Source organism: Taurulus bubalis (genome assembly GCF_910589615.1).
Source record: "Taurulus bubalis genome assembly, chromosome: 9".
Lineage (NCBI taxonomy): Eukaryota > Metazoa > Chordata > Actinopteri > Perciformes > Cottidae > Taurulus > Taurulus bubalis.
The window spans coordinates 1,697,937-1,714,977 of NC_136597.1; the positions used below are offsets into that span (position 1 = coordinate 1,697,937).

General features: G+C 46.2%; 1 protein-coding gene across 1 annotated transcript in view; it reads right to left on the bottom strand.

The window, feature by feature from the left end:
• Positions 1–921: 921 nt before the first annotated feature.
• LOC306741733 (F-actin-uncapping protein LRRC16A-like) overlaps positions 922–17,041 on the bottom strand; it is a gene marked incomplete at both ends in the record, with an annotated part of 64,067 nt that continues 47,947 nt past the window's right edge. The window contains 10 exons of the mRNA XM_079224049.1: positions 922–1,364; positions 1,451–1,564; positions 2,170–2,259; positions 2,538–2,673; positions 4,489–4,847; positions 5,235–5,303; positions 5,610–5,646; positions 9,439–9,534; positions 10,014–10,875; positions 12,856–12,959. Coding sequence (XP_079080175.1) covers positions 922–1,364; positions 1,451–1,564; positions 2,170–2,259; positions 2,538–2,673; positions 4,489–4,847; positions 5,235–5,303; positions 5,610–5,646; positions 9,439–9,534; positions 10,014–10,875; positions 12,856–12,959 — 2,310 coding nt within the window. The remainder of the gene's footprint in view (positions 1,365–1,450; positions 1,565–2,169; positions 2,260–2,537; positions 2,674–4,488; positions 4,848–5,234; positions 5,304–5,609; positions 5,647–9,438; positions 9,535–10,013; positions 10,876–12,855; positions 12,960–17,041) is intronic.

Here is a 17,041-nt window from a genome sequence, read left to right on the forward strand (position 1 = left end):
AAGAAGACTTGAAACTAGAGATTGAGACATAAACTCATGTTTACAATGTTTACTGAGGGAATACATCAAGAGAAGTAGAGTCATTTATATAGACTTCTATACAACCAGAGGGGTCGCCCCCTGGTGGTCAGGAGAGAGAATGCATTTTTGAAGACACTTCCACATTGGCGTCACTCGGCAGAACCGGAGGTCGCCGCCTGCTAAGATGATTAACTTTATTAATTTACCGTATGTCTGTTATTTAGAGAAGAAAGGAAGCTATCTGCCAGCTCTGATTGGTCGTTCCCCGTCACATGACGCTGCAGCGCTACGGAAAACTATTTCTGCACACTAGGTGCTTGGGAACGCTTGGTCAACGCTCTTGCTTTTTGAGCGCGCTTTCGGCCCGTCTCCATTGACAACAATGAATTTGTTGTAAAAAAAAAACACGACATGTGAACGGCCCCTCGGCTGGACGCCGGTTCATCAACGCGACGAGACGACAGCATCGCCGTGACGGAGTTCCTGGATGAGCTGTCAACACGCGTGTTGCTAGCCCCGCAGCTAACGTCTGCTAACTTCGTCGTTGGGGGTAAATAAGCACAGACTCCAATAACAATAACGAGCCGGCGGTCGTATCCGTACGAATAATACAAGCCTCATACAAATAGGTGCTGTGATTGGGCCTCCTAATCAATCAAAAAAACATGTATTTTCTGAATCAATCGATTGTTCGACGCCTGGACGCCTCGTGCAGTCCGTGTTCATTCACCCGGCACAGCGGACGTTAGCTGTAAGCTCGCGACAACGAAACGCACCAACCGCGTGATCTCCGTCCCGTTTAGCTTTCAAATGGACCTCTGCACCCTCCCCCCTGGCTCCTCTCTCTCCTGGTGTCATTCAGTGTGTGTGTGTGTGTGTGTGTGTGTGTGTGTGTGTGTGTTATTCAGACAGAGGAGGCTCAGTTCTTTGGTCTGCTGGCTCTGCCTTCATGGTGTGCTGTTTAGAGACCGCCTCTCCTGCCTCCTGTGTGCTGTTCCTCACGTCCGCCGCTGGGCCCGGGCTCTTCTTGCAGGACAGAGGACTCACTCTGGGGTTCTCCGGGGATCCGGATGGGATTGTGCTTGGGCTCTTTTCTCGGGGTGATGGAGACACCGGCAGTTTTTCGAGAGTTCGGGCCGCGCCGGGGCTCCTTTTCTCCCACGTGGGCCTCTTCTCCAGGATCTGGATCTGGACGGACGGCGCTGCGGTCGGACTGAAGAGTCGGGTCGCTGACGCCTCAGAGGCGGGACGCCCCGAGGCCCGGGTCTCCTCTCGGTCTTGGTGCTTGGTCCGTGGTGCCGGCTCGGCCTTCGGCTCCTCCTTCTGGTTCCCCGCGTCGCCGGCTGGACGGACGGAGAGCGAATGAAAAACAATGAATCACAGAATCAGACAGATAGAAAGTGATGAGCATTATAAACATCTCTCTCACCCTCATGAGCTCGTTGTGCTTCACCCCCACCTGAAGGGTCTTCAGAGCAGGTGGGCAGGTCTCCTCTGTTGCCACGGAAACGGATGGGGGATCTCTGTAACACTGCCTTCAGCTCTGAGAGATGAGACAAATCCAGGAGCTTTTAATCCGGGTTTTGCGTGAAAATAAATGCAGTTTGTTTATATTCTTCTCTGAGGCTGATGATCAAACAGGAGAGAAATGGACGTTGAACAAAGTCAACATGGGACTTCAGAGCGTCATTACGGGGTTACTGTAGAATCGGGATCAATGGTCCAATAGTATTTCTTTAATAATCCAATCATTATCAAAAATATTATCTAAAACGAATGAATGATATTCATGTTTTTTTTTGGCGTACGAACAAAATGAGAGCAAATCTGTTCTTCTGTTGCTTCCTGCATGAAGCCGACTGTCATGGTGTGATTTAAGAGGAGTATTTTAACGTGTCTTCAGAGCAGATGGACCCAATGGACCCTGAGGACCCGCCCTCACAGGAGCAGGACGTCCTCTCCAGTCCTCCCAGTACCTTGAGACTGAGTTTCAAGAAGCAGGACTTCCACTCTCTGATCTTCTCACCTGCTGCTGTGCTCATGAAATATAGTCTGGCCTTGTCAGGCTAACAGAGCTTAGCATCTGTAAATCTCTTCATTAAACTTTGCTGTCATGTCACATTGTTTTTTATGTCCTCAGAGTCTCACCTTGTGTCATGGTCAGGGCGTCCTCATGGACAGACACAGCTCTGCGCTGTGGGAGGGGCTTCAGGTGTGGGCGTGGCTTAGGAAGACTCTCTGGAGGCACACACACACACACACACAAACACAGACACACACACACACACACATGCAAGGAGTTAAATCAATTCATATAATGAGTAGTATATGCATGGAACACGATCCAGATAACCACGATCTATGTAGAGACCCTGAGATGGTAAAAGCTTGGGGATGTTATCACACGGAGGATCCAGCCCATTATGAGCCTCCTCTCATCCTCCTCTCAACCACACCTGATTTCCTTCCAGTAACACATATTAATGGGCGGATCCTTTGGTTTTAACGAGACGTACCGTCGGTCACCGATTGTGCTTTCTCGGAGCGATCCTGTGAGCCGGGACATCTCCATGGAGACGGGGCCGGAGGAGGCAGCTCTGTCCCGGAGGAAAGGGCCGAGGCAGCACTCTGGGGACGCTCCTGGCTCCCATTCTGTGGAGATCAGAGGGAGTTAGTTCAATGTTTCCCCTCCTTAATGCTGCATTGCTCTTTAGATGGTTCCCCTCGCTCTTCAGCAGGCAGCAACATTCATTTTTCACTGCTGAGGGCGCAGCGGTCTGAGCTACTTACGTGTCATGGTTCTAACTTTAGTCATGGTTATACCTTTAGTCATGGTTATACCTTTAGTCTAGTCATGGTTCTAACTTTATTCATGGTTCTAACTTTAGTCATGGTTATACCTTTAGTCATGGTTATACCTTTAGTCATGGTTCTAACTTTAGTCATGGTTATACCTTTAGTCTAGTCATGGTTATAACTCTAGTCATGTTATAACTTTATTCATGGTTCTAACTTTAGTCATGGTTATACCTTTAGTCTAGTCATGGTTATAACTTTATTCATGGTTCTAACTTTAGTCATGGTTCTAACTTTAGTCATGGTTCTAACTCTAGTCATGTTATAACTTTAGTCATGTTATAACAACAATTAATAACCCACAACTAATGCTCTTTAACAGGTAAAACACCACAACAGTTTGTGACACATAAACAATTTGTAACACAAATAATTGTACATTTATAAAATTACACCGCCAAACTGCATGCTGGGTAAAGCTCGCCCACTATCACAAGAAGAAGAAACTCCATCGCAGCATACCTACATTCCCCTGGGTCCTAAGTCCCTCCATGTTTAGCTTCCTAACACCCTCTATGTACCAACATACTAACAGCTGCTCACCACTCTAACAGCTGTTCAGTTGGCGGTCCTTTTCAGCGTCAATGAATTAATGTGTTATTACCGTGATATGACTTTTTGGCCATCCCGCCCAGCCTAAGCTGCAGTAAGGGTTTCATGTCCTCTAAATGTCCTGACTTCTCTATTCTGCCTCATGTTTTACCACACTATCATCTCATCATCCCGTGTTAGATAGTTATATCATCACTCGATACCTCCCATAATCAGCTGATTGACTGGAAACCAAGGTCTATAGCGGACTCTACTCGGTTGCAAAAATGCATCACCTTGTCCATTGTTTAAAGTTAAACCACCCGATCCTTTAATCCCATTAGCTCCTCTACAGTCTGCCCATTGTAGTCTGATGTAGTAATAATGTGATAGAAGCAATGAAATCACTCTGTTCTCCTGCTCAAGCCGTTCTCGTTCTACAAGCCTGATTTGTTCACAGAGGATTAGAGATTTGTAACAACAATCTTTCTTTTATTCATCTAAATCTATATTAAAATACCGTTCTGTAAACACAGTACGTCGTTTCTTCTTCGCACCATGAAACCTGAATCCTGTTTAGTGCTCAGCCTCGGCTTTCTTACTGCTCTCATTGGTTACAGGGGTTTCCACAGGTGCATTCTGGGTGCAGCTGATCTTCCAAAAACAAGCAGAACTCTCACAGCTTTGAGTTTGACTGATGTGTTTTAGACGTGGACTCAAGAAGACAGAGTCTTGATGGTTCAGCAGACCTCCAGGTGGAGCTTCCAGGATTGTGCACAAGGATTGTTTGTGTGTCTTGGTAACTACAAGAAACTGTAAACATTGCTGCCATCTTGTGTCCTGCATTAGTCACTTGACTCAATATGTAATTCACGTTACATATTCATAATCTTTAACCTTTTTAATTGTATGTTTTAACTATTTGAATTCATGTATCAAAAGTAAAGATACAATTTTTTTTTAACTATTCTCATAGACGTTCTCACATATCCATGAGCCTGTTGGATGACGTTGTTGGTTTCAAACATTTGAGGGTAATATTAGTATATGATATTAATAGTAGTGCTGCTGCGTTACTACCTGAGCCGTGGTCTCCGCCGGCCCCCCGTCCTGAGGGGGCGCTCTGAGCTGGACTCTCCCCGCCGAGCCGATGGCAGGAGGAGCAGAGGAGGGCCGAGGTCCAGCTCCTGCAGGAGAAGCCGGGGTGGGCAGCGGAGGCTTGGCCGCCACGGCAGGTTTGGGCGGCAGGGGCCCGCCGGGGCGCTCGTGGAGGACGGGCTTCAGGTGAAGATGAGGGTCCGCTCGAATAGGGTCTGGTCGGATAAGGTCTGCTCGGACAGGGTCTGGTCGGATAAGGTCTGCTCGGACAGGGTCTGGTCGGATAAGGTCTGCTCGGATAGGGATCGGGTCCAGCGCTCTCATAGGATGCCTGGGGTCTGCTGGAAACGGGGTCAAAGCATCCATGGGTTAGTTTCTTCTTTCAGACTCCTCTACTGTCTGTGACTCTCAGCTCCAATACGCTCATTGGTTCCACTGAAGACATCTTTAAAAAAACTTATAGTGCTTCATATTTCTGTTTAAATATGCAAATGAGGCATACATCTACAGACACAAACAGACAAAATAGTCAAATAAACACCTGAATGAGTTTTCTTTCCACTAGTCTGAAAGAAGACATGTTGCAGAAGCAGAAGAGAACAACAGCTCAGTCTTTCCTAAAACAGCTGCTCATTGATGTGTGTTGGGACAATAATGGAGGTACATCCTCCACACATGAGTATTGTTCCCACGTTCAGATACACTGAGGCCATAGACAACACTGATACCTGATGAGGTGGACATGGTTCTGGGCTTCATGTGTGTGGGAGGAGGGACTCGCTTGTCCAGGATAGCGCCTGAGCACACACACACACACACACACACACACACACACACACACACACACACACACACACACACACACACAGCCGAGGGTCAAAGTGAGTCCACGCTGCACATGTAATGAACACAACATGCACACTGGTCTCCTGCTGTAATGCAACCAGCAGCTCTACGATACAGTGAATAGTATTAACATGAACCAAATTATGGAATGACTTTTCACACCTAACAAAGAAATGATTTATTTCCCATACTTTTTAACTCGATTTTGCAGTGCAAGGGAAAAAATAAATGTAAATGATGTAAACAAGAACACTCACCTTCAGAGTTGGCCTTTCTCAGCTCCTCGTCTTTATTCTACAACAGACACATTAGACATGAATATATAATATGTGCTGGTGCTTTGTAACGGCTGGACTTCTCCTTCTTGTTAAAAACAAGCACGCCGCAAGTATCACGAAAACAGGGCTCTCAAGTTTTTAAGACAGGTAAGAGTGACATATCCTCCTCCTCCTCCTCCCCCTCCTCCCCCCGGCCGCGCCTTCGCCCATGCCATATGCCCACAGACCAGCTCCCCTCCTCCCCATATTATTATTCGCTTTATTTTCATTGGTTGCTGGATTACATTTCATCCAGATACAACAGATATGTTTTTCTGATTGGCTATTCGTGTAGCCCATTTTTTTTTTTGATTGGCTGATGAGCAGCACCTCGCGGCAGAGCTCCAGGGGATTCGGGGGAGACGTGTCTTATTGAAGGTGGGTGTGTCTTAATGAAGGTAGCCGTGTCTAATCGAAGGGATACTGTCTAATTGAAGGTAGGCGTGTCTTATTGAAGGTGGGTGTGTCTTATTGAAGGTGGGTGTGTCTTATTGAAGGTAGGCGTGTCTTATTGAAGGTGGGTGTGTCTTATTGAAGGTAGGCGTGTCTTATTGAAGGTTGGCGTGTCTTATTGAAGGTAGGTGTGTCTTATTGAAGGTGGGTGTGTCTTATTGAAGGTAGGCGTGTCTTATTGAAGGTTGGCGTGTCTTATTGAAGGTAGACGTGTCTTTTTGAAGGTAGACGTGTCTAATTGAAGGTAGATGTGTCTTATTGAAGGTGGGTGTGTCTTATTGAAGGTAGACGTGTCTTATTGAAGGTGGGCGTGTCCCTCTGCTCCAATCCCTGTTTTTTTACATGTGGACCAAATAACAAGTTCATAGCCTCATTATTTATATTTATAATCATGTTTCATTGACGATTCCCTAATTTTTCACCCGATTTTGAGCCTTTTTTTAGGATCCCCACCATGATGCCGGTTTTTGGTTTCATGAGAAGTTCTAAAGGGTAAAATAAAAGAAGAATACTTCAACTTGCCTTGTATTGTTGTATTTTAATATATTTTGATGAGGGGTATATTTTATCAGGTACATTATATCGGGTGAAATATACCCAACGTTAGTGATGGTGTTACTATTTTTAACGTTAGTGTTCTATGGTTAAAGTAATAAAACACAAGTATTTACTACAGAACAGATTGAAGAATAAATATAGTTTATGACATCTTGTGTTGGTTGTTTTGTCCATCCTCACTATCAGTTATGATACCATTGTACCTCCCAAGGTCATTACAGAGACATCAGTTGAAACAGATGATCACACAGGTTGAAAACAGACCATCAGTTGACTCTGAGCCTGAGTGTCTGAACCACTCAATGTAAAGCGACTACAACTTAGAGAGTTCTTATTGCAGAAGGGAAACACCTATTGTAAGAATGATTTGGTAGACCTACAGCGCCTCCCAGATGGCATCACATCATGCTGTATGCTGAAGGGTCAGTCCCAGAAAGTGTCTTAAAACTTTCATTCTCTCTACTGGCGACGCCTCTGATTTTATAGAAGTATATGCTTTATGTGTTAAAGCTGCATTCTCTCTCCTGACCACCAGGGTGACTCCTCTGATTGTATAGAAGTATATGCTTCATGGGTTAAAGCTGCATTCTCTCTCCTGACCACCAGGGTGACTCCTCTGGTTGTATAGAAGTCTATGCTTCATGGGTTAAAGCTGCATTCTCTCTCCTGACCACCAGGGTGACTCCTCTGGTTGTATAGAAGTCTATGCTTCATGGGTTAAAGCTGCATTCTCTCTACTGACCACCAGGGTGACTCCTCTGGTTAAATAGAAGTCTATGCTTCATGTGTTAAAGCTGCATTCTCTCTAATGACCACCAGGGGTGGACTTCTCTGGTTGTATAGAAGTCTATATAAATGACTCTACTTCTCTTGATTTATTCCCTCAGTAAAAATTGTAAACATGAGTTTTTGTCTCAATCTCTAGTTTCAAGTCTTCTTCAATACAGCATGATGTTCATTTAGTACATTATGGTCATTTAGAGTCAGACCATAAAGCAGGGGACGCTTTAGGGGCGGGGCTACAAGGTGATTGACAGGATCCTGCTGCTATAACATCAGTCCACAAACCAATGAGTGATGTAACAATGACTACGTCCACTTCTTACACAGACTATGGTCAGTCCCAGATAAGAGTACAGCACCTCCTCATGGTGTGTGTTTAAAACATTAAAACAATTAATTAACATCATCAGCAGAAAGGGAAGACATTTATTGTGCTGAAATGAGCGCGCTCACCAGCAGTCTGTCTTTGGTCAAACATGAGAGGACAAAGATGTAGAAGGTTTATTGGATCAAAATCAAAATGGCAGAAACAAGAAACGACTTGTGTTTTCATTTCGTCCTCCCGAGAGACGGACCTTCATTTAGCAGTTAGCTCGAATTCAGCCAACGATGCAAACGGGGCTGGGGTCTAATCCCAGGGGAGCGCTCCATCTCTCTGCTGGATCAGCAACCCTTCTGCTGCTGTCGTTACAAAAAGAGACCCAGCGCTCCACCAGCCCGTTGTGACTCCCAGTGGCCATCGACAAGACAGGAAGTGGACATAGTCATCGTGACATCACCCATTGGTTTGTGGTCTGTGGATTTGAAGCCTCGGGTTTAGCAATTTGGCCGTCGCCATCTTGTATTTTTGCAATCAGTGAGGACTGACGGGGTATACGTCTCTGGCAGTTTATATAGACTTCTATACACCCAGAGGAGTTGCCCCCTGGTGGTCAGTAGAGTGAATGCAGCGGTAACATATGAAGAATAAACTTCTATACAACCAGAGGAGTCACCTCCTGGTGGTCAGGAGAGAGAATGCAGCTTTAACACATGAAGCATAGACTTCTATACAACCACAGGAGTCGCCCCCTGGAGGTCAGTAGAGAGAATGCAGCTTTAACACATGAAGCATATACTTCTATACAACCACAGGAGTCACCCCCTGGTGGTCAGTAGAGAGAATGCAGCTTTAACACATGAAGCATAGACTTCTATACAACCAGAGGATTCTCCCCCTGGTGGTCAGGAGAGAGAATGCAGCTTTAACACATGAAGCATAGACTTCTATACAACCAGAGGATTCGCCCCCTGGTGGTCAGGAGAGAGAATGCAGCTTTAACACATGAAGCATAGACTTCTATACAACCAGAGGATTCGCCCCCTGGTGGTCAGGAGAGAGAATGCAGCGTTAACACATGAAGCATAGACTTCTATACAACCAGAGGAGTCGCCCCCTGGTGGTCAGGAGAGAGAATGCAGCGTTAACACATGAAGCATAGACTTCTATACAACCAGAGGAGTCGCCCCCTGGTGGTCAGGAGAGAGAATGTTTGTTGTACATTTTAGACTCACAACAAGGAACCTCCACAGTCTAGATCAGTGGTTCTCAAACTGTGAGGCGCGACCCTCTAGTGGGGCGCGGAGGTATTACAGGTGGGGCGTGAGGGGAGATGCAGATTCTTTTCATAATCCTTTATTAATCCCAAAGTGGGGACATTATTCTCTGCATGTCACCATCCTTAGTGATGAAGGAGCAGTGAGCTGCTGTGAAGCTCTGGGGCTTCAGTGTGTTGCTCAAGGACACTTCAACATGAAACTATGAGAACAGGATGAACCAATTTTGTTGGGGCGGTGGGGCCCGAGCATTTTTCTTCCTCCAAAGTGGGGCGTGACAGAAAAAGTATGAGAACCACTGGTCTAGATAGACACACACACACACACACACACACACACACACACACACACACACACACACACACCCTACCTGGCTCGCCCTGGTGTCGGCTGGTGGGGTTTTGGCCACGCCCATTCTGTGCAGCATCACCTGAAGCCGCTGTTCAAAACTAGATGTGCTCTCAGACGCATGCTTCTGGAGGACGAAAGAAAGGGTTAGAGTGGTACACACACACACACACACACACACACACACACACACACACACACACACACACACACACACTCTAATAACTAGCAGAAGGACCACGCTGTGAGATAGTTATGTTCTACAGGACAATTTCCTTCAACTTGCATATCTTTTCTATTTTATAATATATACTTGTTTTAAAGTACGGTTCTATGTTTGTCGTTTACCATATTTATCTTTAAATTATGGCTTGATTGTTGATGTTTATTGTTTTAATAATTTGCATGGTTTTATTGTTTTATTCTAAGTCTATGTTTATTGTTGTGCACCTTTCACCTCATCAAACTCTTGTATGTGCACCGTACCTGGCAAATCAACGATTCTGATTCTGATTCGCTTTTTAGCATCCATTCGTCAGTGCATTGACTTTGCATGTAATCTACTCGTGAGCGCAGCATGAGGCTCCAGAGCGCCGTCAGACTGACCTTGCTGTGCGCGTCATCCTTGTCCTCGGGTTCTAACCCCGTCAGCAGGATGAGGCTCTGGCTCTTGCCCTCTCTCAGCGACCTCTTGGTCACCTTCAGTCTCCTCTCTCCGAACGGATTCCCTCCCAGCTTCGCCTCCTTCATCCTCTCCTGCTCCGTCAGCCGGGAGGCGACCGCGGGACCGGGGGCGCGACCCGGCGAGACAGGAAGCGCCTCTTCTTCTAGTTTGGAAAGCGTGGCGGCGGCGGCGGGGTCGGGGCTCGTGGTGACGGTGGGGAAAGAGGGCGTGGTCTCACTGGAAGGCGTCTTCGTGGTTAATGTCTTGGCAGGCGCCGTCGTTCCCCTGGCAACGCCTGCAAGATGGTGGCCGGTGACGACGGCTCCTTCTGTGGTGGCGGCATCATTAGAAACGTTAGCATCCTCCACTGACCTTGCCCCTCTCCCCTTCTCCCTCTCCCTCTCCCTCTCTTTGGCCTCGCGGAGGGGTCGAATGAGGTCTGCAATGGAGGTCCTTTTGACCTTCACCGCCTCTCCTCCTCCTCCTCCTCCCTCTCCCCCTCCCGCCTTGGCGGCTCGGCCGGCTCGAGCCTTCTTGAAGGCAAAGAAGTCGCCAAACTTTTTCTTGATGTTTTTGGTGGGGAGTGTGGTGGTGGGGACAGAAGAGGGGGATGTGCAGAGGGGTGAAACATCAGTGGGTGTGAGGGGTGTGTCAGTAGATGGGACGGAGGGAGGGGTGACAGTGGTAGTGGTGGTGGTGGAGGAGGAGGAGGGGGTGATATTGTCAGACGAAGAGGAAAAGAGGGTGGAGCTTGACTCTGAGGGAGTGGCTTGGGCAGGGATTGACTCCTCCCACCGGCCTTTTCTGCAGCAGGGAGACAGCAGAAAGAGCAACAGACAAGAAGAGACACTCAGTACTACGACTACCGCTACAGGACTCCAGACACATGCTCAGTTCAGGTACACAACGAGACGAGTCATGCAAACAGGCAACGGCACGCGGCGACTTCCTGCTTCGTCAGAGGCGGGGCCTGTTGTTGACCAACCGGTCAACACTCTGGTGAACGAGCCGCTGGACGGCCGTGACATGTGATCACGCCGAGACGCGTCAGCAGCAAAGCTTCAGCGCTTCGCTCTCACGTCGAGTTTTTCAAGCTTTTTTTTATGTTAATATGTTCTCAACTTCTCGCCGCCATTTGAGGAGCTGGAGCTCGTTAATGTCAAGCAGAGACCACATTTCTCCATTAATCTCATTGCAACTCCTATCTGTCTCTGTCTGGTTGATGAAATGTCCCCTAATTATTGTTGGTTAACCCCTGACTTTTCATCCAGCATCATTGTCAAAATATCCCCAATTGTGGCATAAAGTCCATAAGTATGCATAAGTATGTCAAAAAAATACGTTTAAAAGATATTTTGATCATAACTATCAACATCCAGCATGAGTATGAGCAAGGTGGATCAAAAAGGATCCTCCAGAGCTCCTGAGTTTTATTTAAAGTATAGTTCGGTGCCGTTACAAAAACCCACAGACTAATGTGCACCTTTTTAGAAAGATTAAGATCTAAAGCATCGACATCTGCAACAATAAACACAATCCAGGAAAGCATCGTTGGAGTTGAAGTTGTCATACTGCAATGCAATCCATTGTTTATTATGTCAGGAACCGTCTCTATACAGCCACCTGCTGCCACGTGGTTGTATAGAGACGGTAACTCTCTCATGTTCATGAATACATGTCAGGTAGACCTGCATCAATGAACATGAGAGTTGCCGTCTCTATGCAACCACCTGCTGCCACGTGGTTGTATAGAGACGGTAACTCTCTCATGTTCATGAATACACGTCAGGTAGACGTGCATCAATGAACATGAGAGTTGCCGTCTCTATACAACCACCTGCTGCCACGTGGTTGCAGTCAAACTCATGCACTCATTACGTGATGATGCTTGAACCAGGAAAAAGCTGCGGGACCATTTTGATTGGGATTGTTTTGTCACACAGCGAGCTAACCACTTCTAGTTCAGAGACTGAAACAGAAGACTCAGGCAGGTCCACAACAGAATTCAGAGGAGGGGTGTGTGTTCATGTGGCGTCACACTGAAGGGACACGGGGTGTGTTCAGCACGACAAACACATCCAGCATGCACTCTACACACACAGCTACAAGGAAGTCACAAACATGTTACATATTACAGACGGTACACTTTTATTTTGACAGTTTCCCGGAGAGGTTTTGTCTTCTTGATGCGAAAAAATACAATTTATAGGAGTAGAAGTGATGCTCTCACCCGTTACAGTGAATGGTCATTATTTTAAGGGGTCAGAAATAATTGAAATTTCAAAACTTTCCATCGCTGACTCCGACGCTCACTAAAAACTCTCAAGCTCAAAAGTGTGTTTTGGTACGATGACAACCAGCAGCCGGGAGGTTGCTGGTTGTCATGGATGCCTGCGCGCCTTCGGTCGCAGCTGCTGCAAAGTTGCGCTTGTTAATGATGGTGATTATGATGTTTATTGATTTTCTCTTCTCAATCTGTTTGAAAGCGTAACATAAAACCTGCCATGTCAATGTGGCGGCTTGTTTTAAAGACGTGAAAAACACACAATAAATTAAAAATGCTGTGATAAATCTTACAGCACCCTTGGCCCGTCCCCAAGACAATTGATATGAATTAGTAGATAAAGATTCCTTCTCAGTTTACTGCTGTCTTAAGTGGATATTAAGCGAAGAGAAAATGTGTGTGTGTGTGTGTGTGTGTGTGTGTGTGTGTGTGTGTTTGTGTGTGTGTGTGTGTGTGTGTGTGTGTGTGTGTGTGTGTGTGTGTGCATGTGTTGAACTCACAGTGCATAGTCAGGGATGATTTTCTTGGTGAAGAACTCCTCTACTCCTTCATCCACTCTGCCCATCCCTTCACTGGCCTCATTCTCTACCTTTATAACCGGCTCCTACAAAAAACACACAACAAGATAACATTCAGTATGAAGACCTTGCATATAGTATGTGTGTGTGTGTGTGTGTGTGTGTGTGTGTGTGTGTGTGTGTTCTCACAGCTCTCCATACATTTGTTTTGTTATTAAAATATAATAACATTTTGTCAGACTCAGCTGCCGTTCTTTGACGTTCACTGTATGTCATCCCCAAACTGGATTGTTTCTATAATGTTTATCATTAATAAAAGATAGTTTAAAAGTGTAAAACTTGACCTGTTGTCACTGGATATCATTTTATAATATACCAACTGAGTGCTGCAGTAAGTTTTCCATCCTGTTATAGCTGGATCAATTACAAAAACAAAACATTTCGTATCCTCAGGGGCATTTCATTTAATACAATGTAGTGAAACAGTGCATATTTATTCTTGATTCTAACATAAATCATCATTTATACAATTCAGCTTATTTGTACTGTCATCATTACGACGGACAGCGGTTACAGCAGTGGTTGTTGCAGACAGTCTGCAACAACCACTGCTGTAACCGCTGTCCTTCATAAAAAACACACTTCATTCAAACTCAAACACAAGCAGCGACGTACTCAGGCAATCGGCTCCAAGTCGGCGTAAAAGACACCTTATTCAATCTCGCCAAAAACTAAGTTAAAGTCACCAAGCTGTCTGCTGAGGGGCCGCGAGGTACCATGACCTGTTCTTGCAACTTGTTTTACAGTAACCATGCAAACCATATTTACAGACTAAATTATTCACCAATCCCACTGATAGACAACAAGCAGCAACCAAACCACCCATGAGCAAAAAGAGTATAAGAAGCAGGGCTCTCAAGTGTCACGCATTGAGTGTGACTGTCACGCATTTCGGTCTTAAGTCACGCCCTCCCGCCACACATCGTATTTCTCACGCCAATCAATAAAAAGAAATGGGCTACACGAATAGCCAATCAGAAAAACATATCTGTTGTATCTGGGTGAAATGTAATCCAGCAACCAATGAAAATAAAGCTAATAATAATATGGGGGGGAGGGGGGCTGGTCTGGGCGCAGGTGCGGGGGTGGGGGGTATGTCACTCTTACCTGTCTTAAAAACTTGAGAGCCCTGAAGAAGGAATGTCATGACCAGACATTTAGAAGTCAATGCACATATCAGGGAAATTAAAAGATTCTCTGTATCCAACAAAAACTACTCCTTTACTTCTGTTTGCATCCTGTCTTATTTATATTTGTATTATTAATCCCTGATGATCCATGTCAGGTTTCTCGCCAATAACTGAATTTGACAAGATTACATTTGAACATCATAATAACGTTAAAATGTACCTTTGCCCAATACTCATTTGACCTGAATAGAGCTTGAAGGCATCATAATGTACCTCAAAGCAACATTAGCTCCGTTGTGTAGCTCTCCAGCATTAGCTCTCCAGCTGCTAACAGCTAACGTGAGCTAGCGCTCCTCCATTGTTCACAGTGCAGCGTTATCAGGGACCTTTTCTACCGGCGCCATCGCTCCCTAGACAACGGGACGCCGTTCCTCCCCTGAACCACCAAACGGGAGAAGAACAAGTTCAGTCTCGGTTTCAGAAGTTGCAAACTAGCAATTGTCATGACATCCCTAGTGTGTTGTGTGATGTGTTAGCACAGAGCAGAGCGACATTACCTTCTGCTATAAACAGGATTATTCACCACAGATGAGAATCACCTGTAACCGTGGTAACTGAACTGTGTGACCGCTGTCTGATGTCACTCTCCCCTCATTTCTCAGTCTAATAAATGCATAAAAAAAAAGGATAAAAACTGGAGCCTCAGAATGATTAGATCCAAAAATAAATGCTTGGAATGAGACGAGCGCTCCACCAAACAATAAAGCACTCGTCTCCATCTTCAAGCTCTTTCCATCTCTCTCTGTCAACCAATGACAGAAACACGTCTCTCTTTGATTCTCTGCCACCTCCTTTCCAGCCACCTGTCTCTCTGCTCGACATGCCAACACGGCACACGGTTGTTGGCACACAGGCTCTCTCTCACGCAAATACACACACATAAACACACACACACCATACGTGCAATAGGCCGATACATACAGCTGCTGCACATAGAGGATCATAGCCTGACCGCTGCCCAGGGACATGTGACACCCGGCCAAAGGTTTGCACAGTTTTTACCATCCTATGAGTGCTGAAGCGGTGAAGTTGTTAAGTTGGCGTCTGAGGCTCTGCATCAAGCTGCTCTCTGCTGACTGAGCAGCAGGGGTGAAAACACCATTTCTCCCATGGGTGCTGAGACGGTGAAGGCAGGGCAGCAGCACCCGGCACACAGCACAGGCCTGAGCGGACAGGGGGAAGCAAAGCTTCACCGGGCAGCAGATGGGCTGGAGACATCCGGGTGGCAGGAAACCGGTGGACGAAGAGGTCGTTACGATTGACCACCTTGCTAGAAAGATTGATTGTCACCAACTGACCTAATCTCTCATGATCTACTCGGCCGGTTCTCGCACTTAACTCGTCAAATACCGCCGCTCGAAGCCTTTAGCTGAAGCGAGGAAATAATTTGTTGTTTTAAAATTGTTCTGCATTATGTTTTGGAGCTTTTAATGGTTTTATGTGTCCTGCTTTCTAAAGTAAAAGCACATATTTCCACTGGGTTGTAAAAGGGAAAGAGAATAAGTGTCCACTGGTGAAAGAATAAAGAGTTTAAACAGGACAAAGGGGCTGCTGGGAGCGACCGGAGGTCGACTCGTAGTCGGTAGAGATCCAGTAGAAACCCGTAGGCACGGTGATGCCTCTGGAGACTCTAGTTCCTTTTACTGGTTTCATGTGAAGCACTTTGAATCGCCCTGTTGTTGAAATGTGCTCTCCACATACACTTGCCTTGCCTTTAGCGACTGCATGAGACGCACCAGGCGTTCAGATAACAACGGATACACATTGTGTTATTATTCGACGGTCAGAGAGGCTGACGTGGTTAAAAGAGCAGACATAATTTAACTGTAACGTTACAAAGCGTAGAGAACCAGAGTAAATGAGTCACATTTCACAACGTTGCTGCTCTGAAGAAGTACAGGCTACCTAGCTAACGAACCAGGCATCCGTCTCCTGGCTAGCAACAAACAAGCACAGGACTTTCACCCAGCAGACCGCTGTTTGTGCCAACATTGCTAACATTGAAGTTATACCTTTGCTGCACCTGTTACTTAACTTCTTTACTTAATTAGTTACGCAGTTACGCAACAAGCGTAAAACCCTTCCAATCGGGAACATCAGCGGTTTGATCCCCGGCTCCTCCAGTACATTTCAATGTGTCCTTGGGCAAGACAAGGCTGTGTCATCGCCGTATGAATGGAAGACGATGTCCATGTAACGATCGTAGACTGACACGTCGTCCCAAAACCGACGCCGGAGGGGAAGCTGTCGCTGTAGTTTGAAGCGTAGGGTCACTGACCAAGTCTGGGTCGGTTTTTGACAAGTTGGGAGTCAGATTCAGGACCATAGAGTGGATAAGTGTATGATATGATGTGCATCTGATGATATTCACATGTTGGCAACATGAGCAGCATTTCCTGTCCCTCATTCGTTCTCTGTCCTCCTGTGTGTGGTGTATCTCACTCTCCATGCTCGGTTGAACCACACCTGTCCAAGTCCTCGTGGCTCCTGCCCGTGTGCTTCCTGAATGTATACCGCGCCGTGGGAGCGTTTGCCAGATCCTCCTATGTTGCCTGACGTTCTAGCCATCTGTTACCTGCCTGCCTCTCTCTTTCTGAGCACTCGTAGCCTACCGGCCCATTCTTTTGAAATACTAATAAAATAATCACTGTTATCTTCGATCCCCGGCTCCGCTAGCCCATGTCGATGTGTCCTAGAGCAAGACACTTAACCCTACATGTCTAGCTGTTCTACGGTCTATGAATGGTTGATAATGATGTGGCACCTTCATGGTAGCTCCTCTCATCAGTGTGTGAATGGGTGAATGATGACATGTAGTGTTAAAGCGCTTTGAGTGGTTGGAAGACTAGAAAAGCGCTATAGAAGTACGGGTCCATTTTACCATACGCAAGGGCGTAGGTTGGGTCTCAGCATTGGAC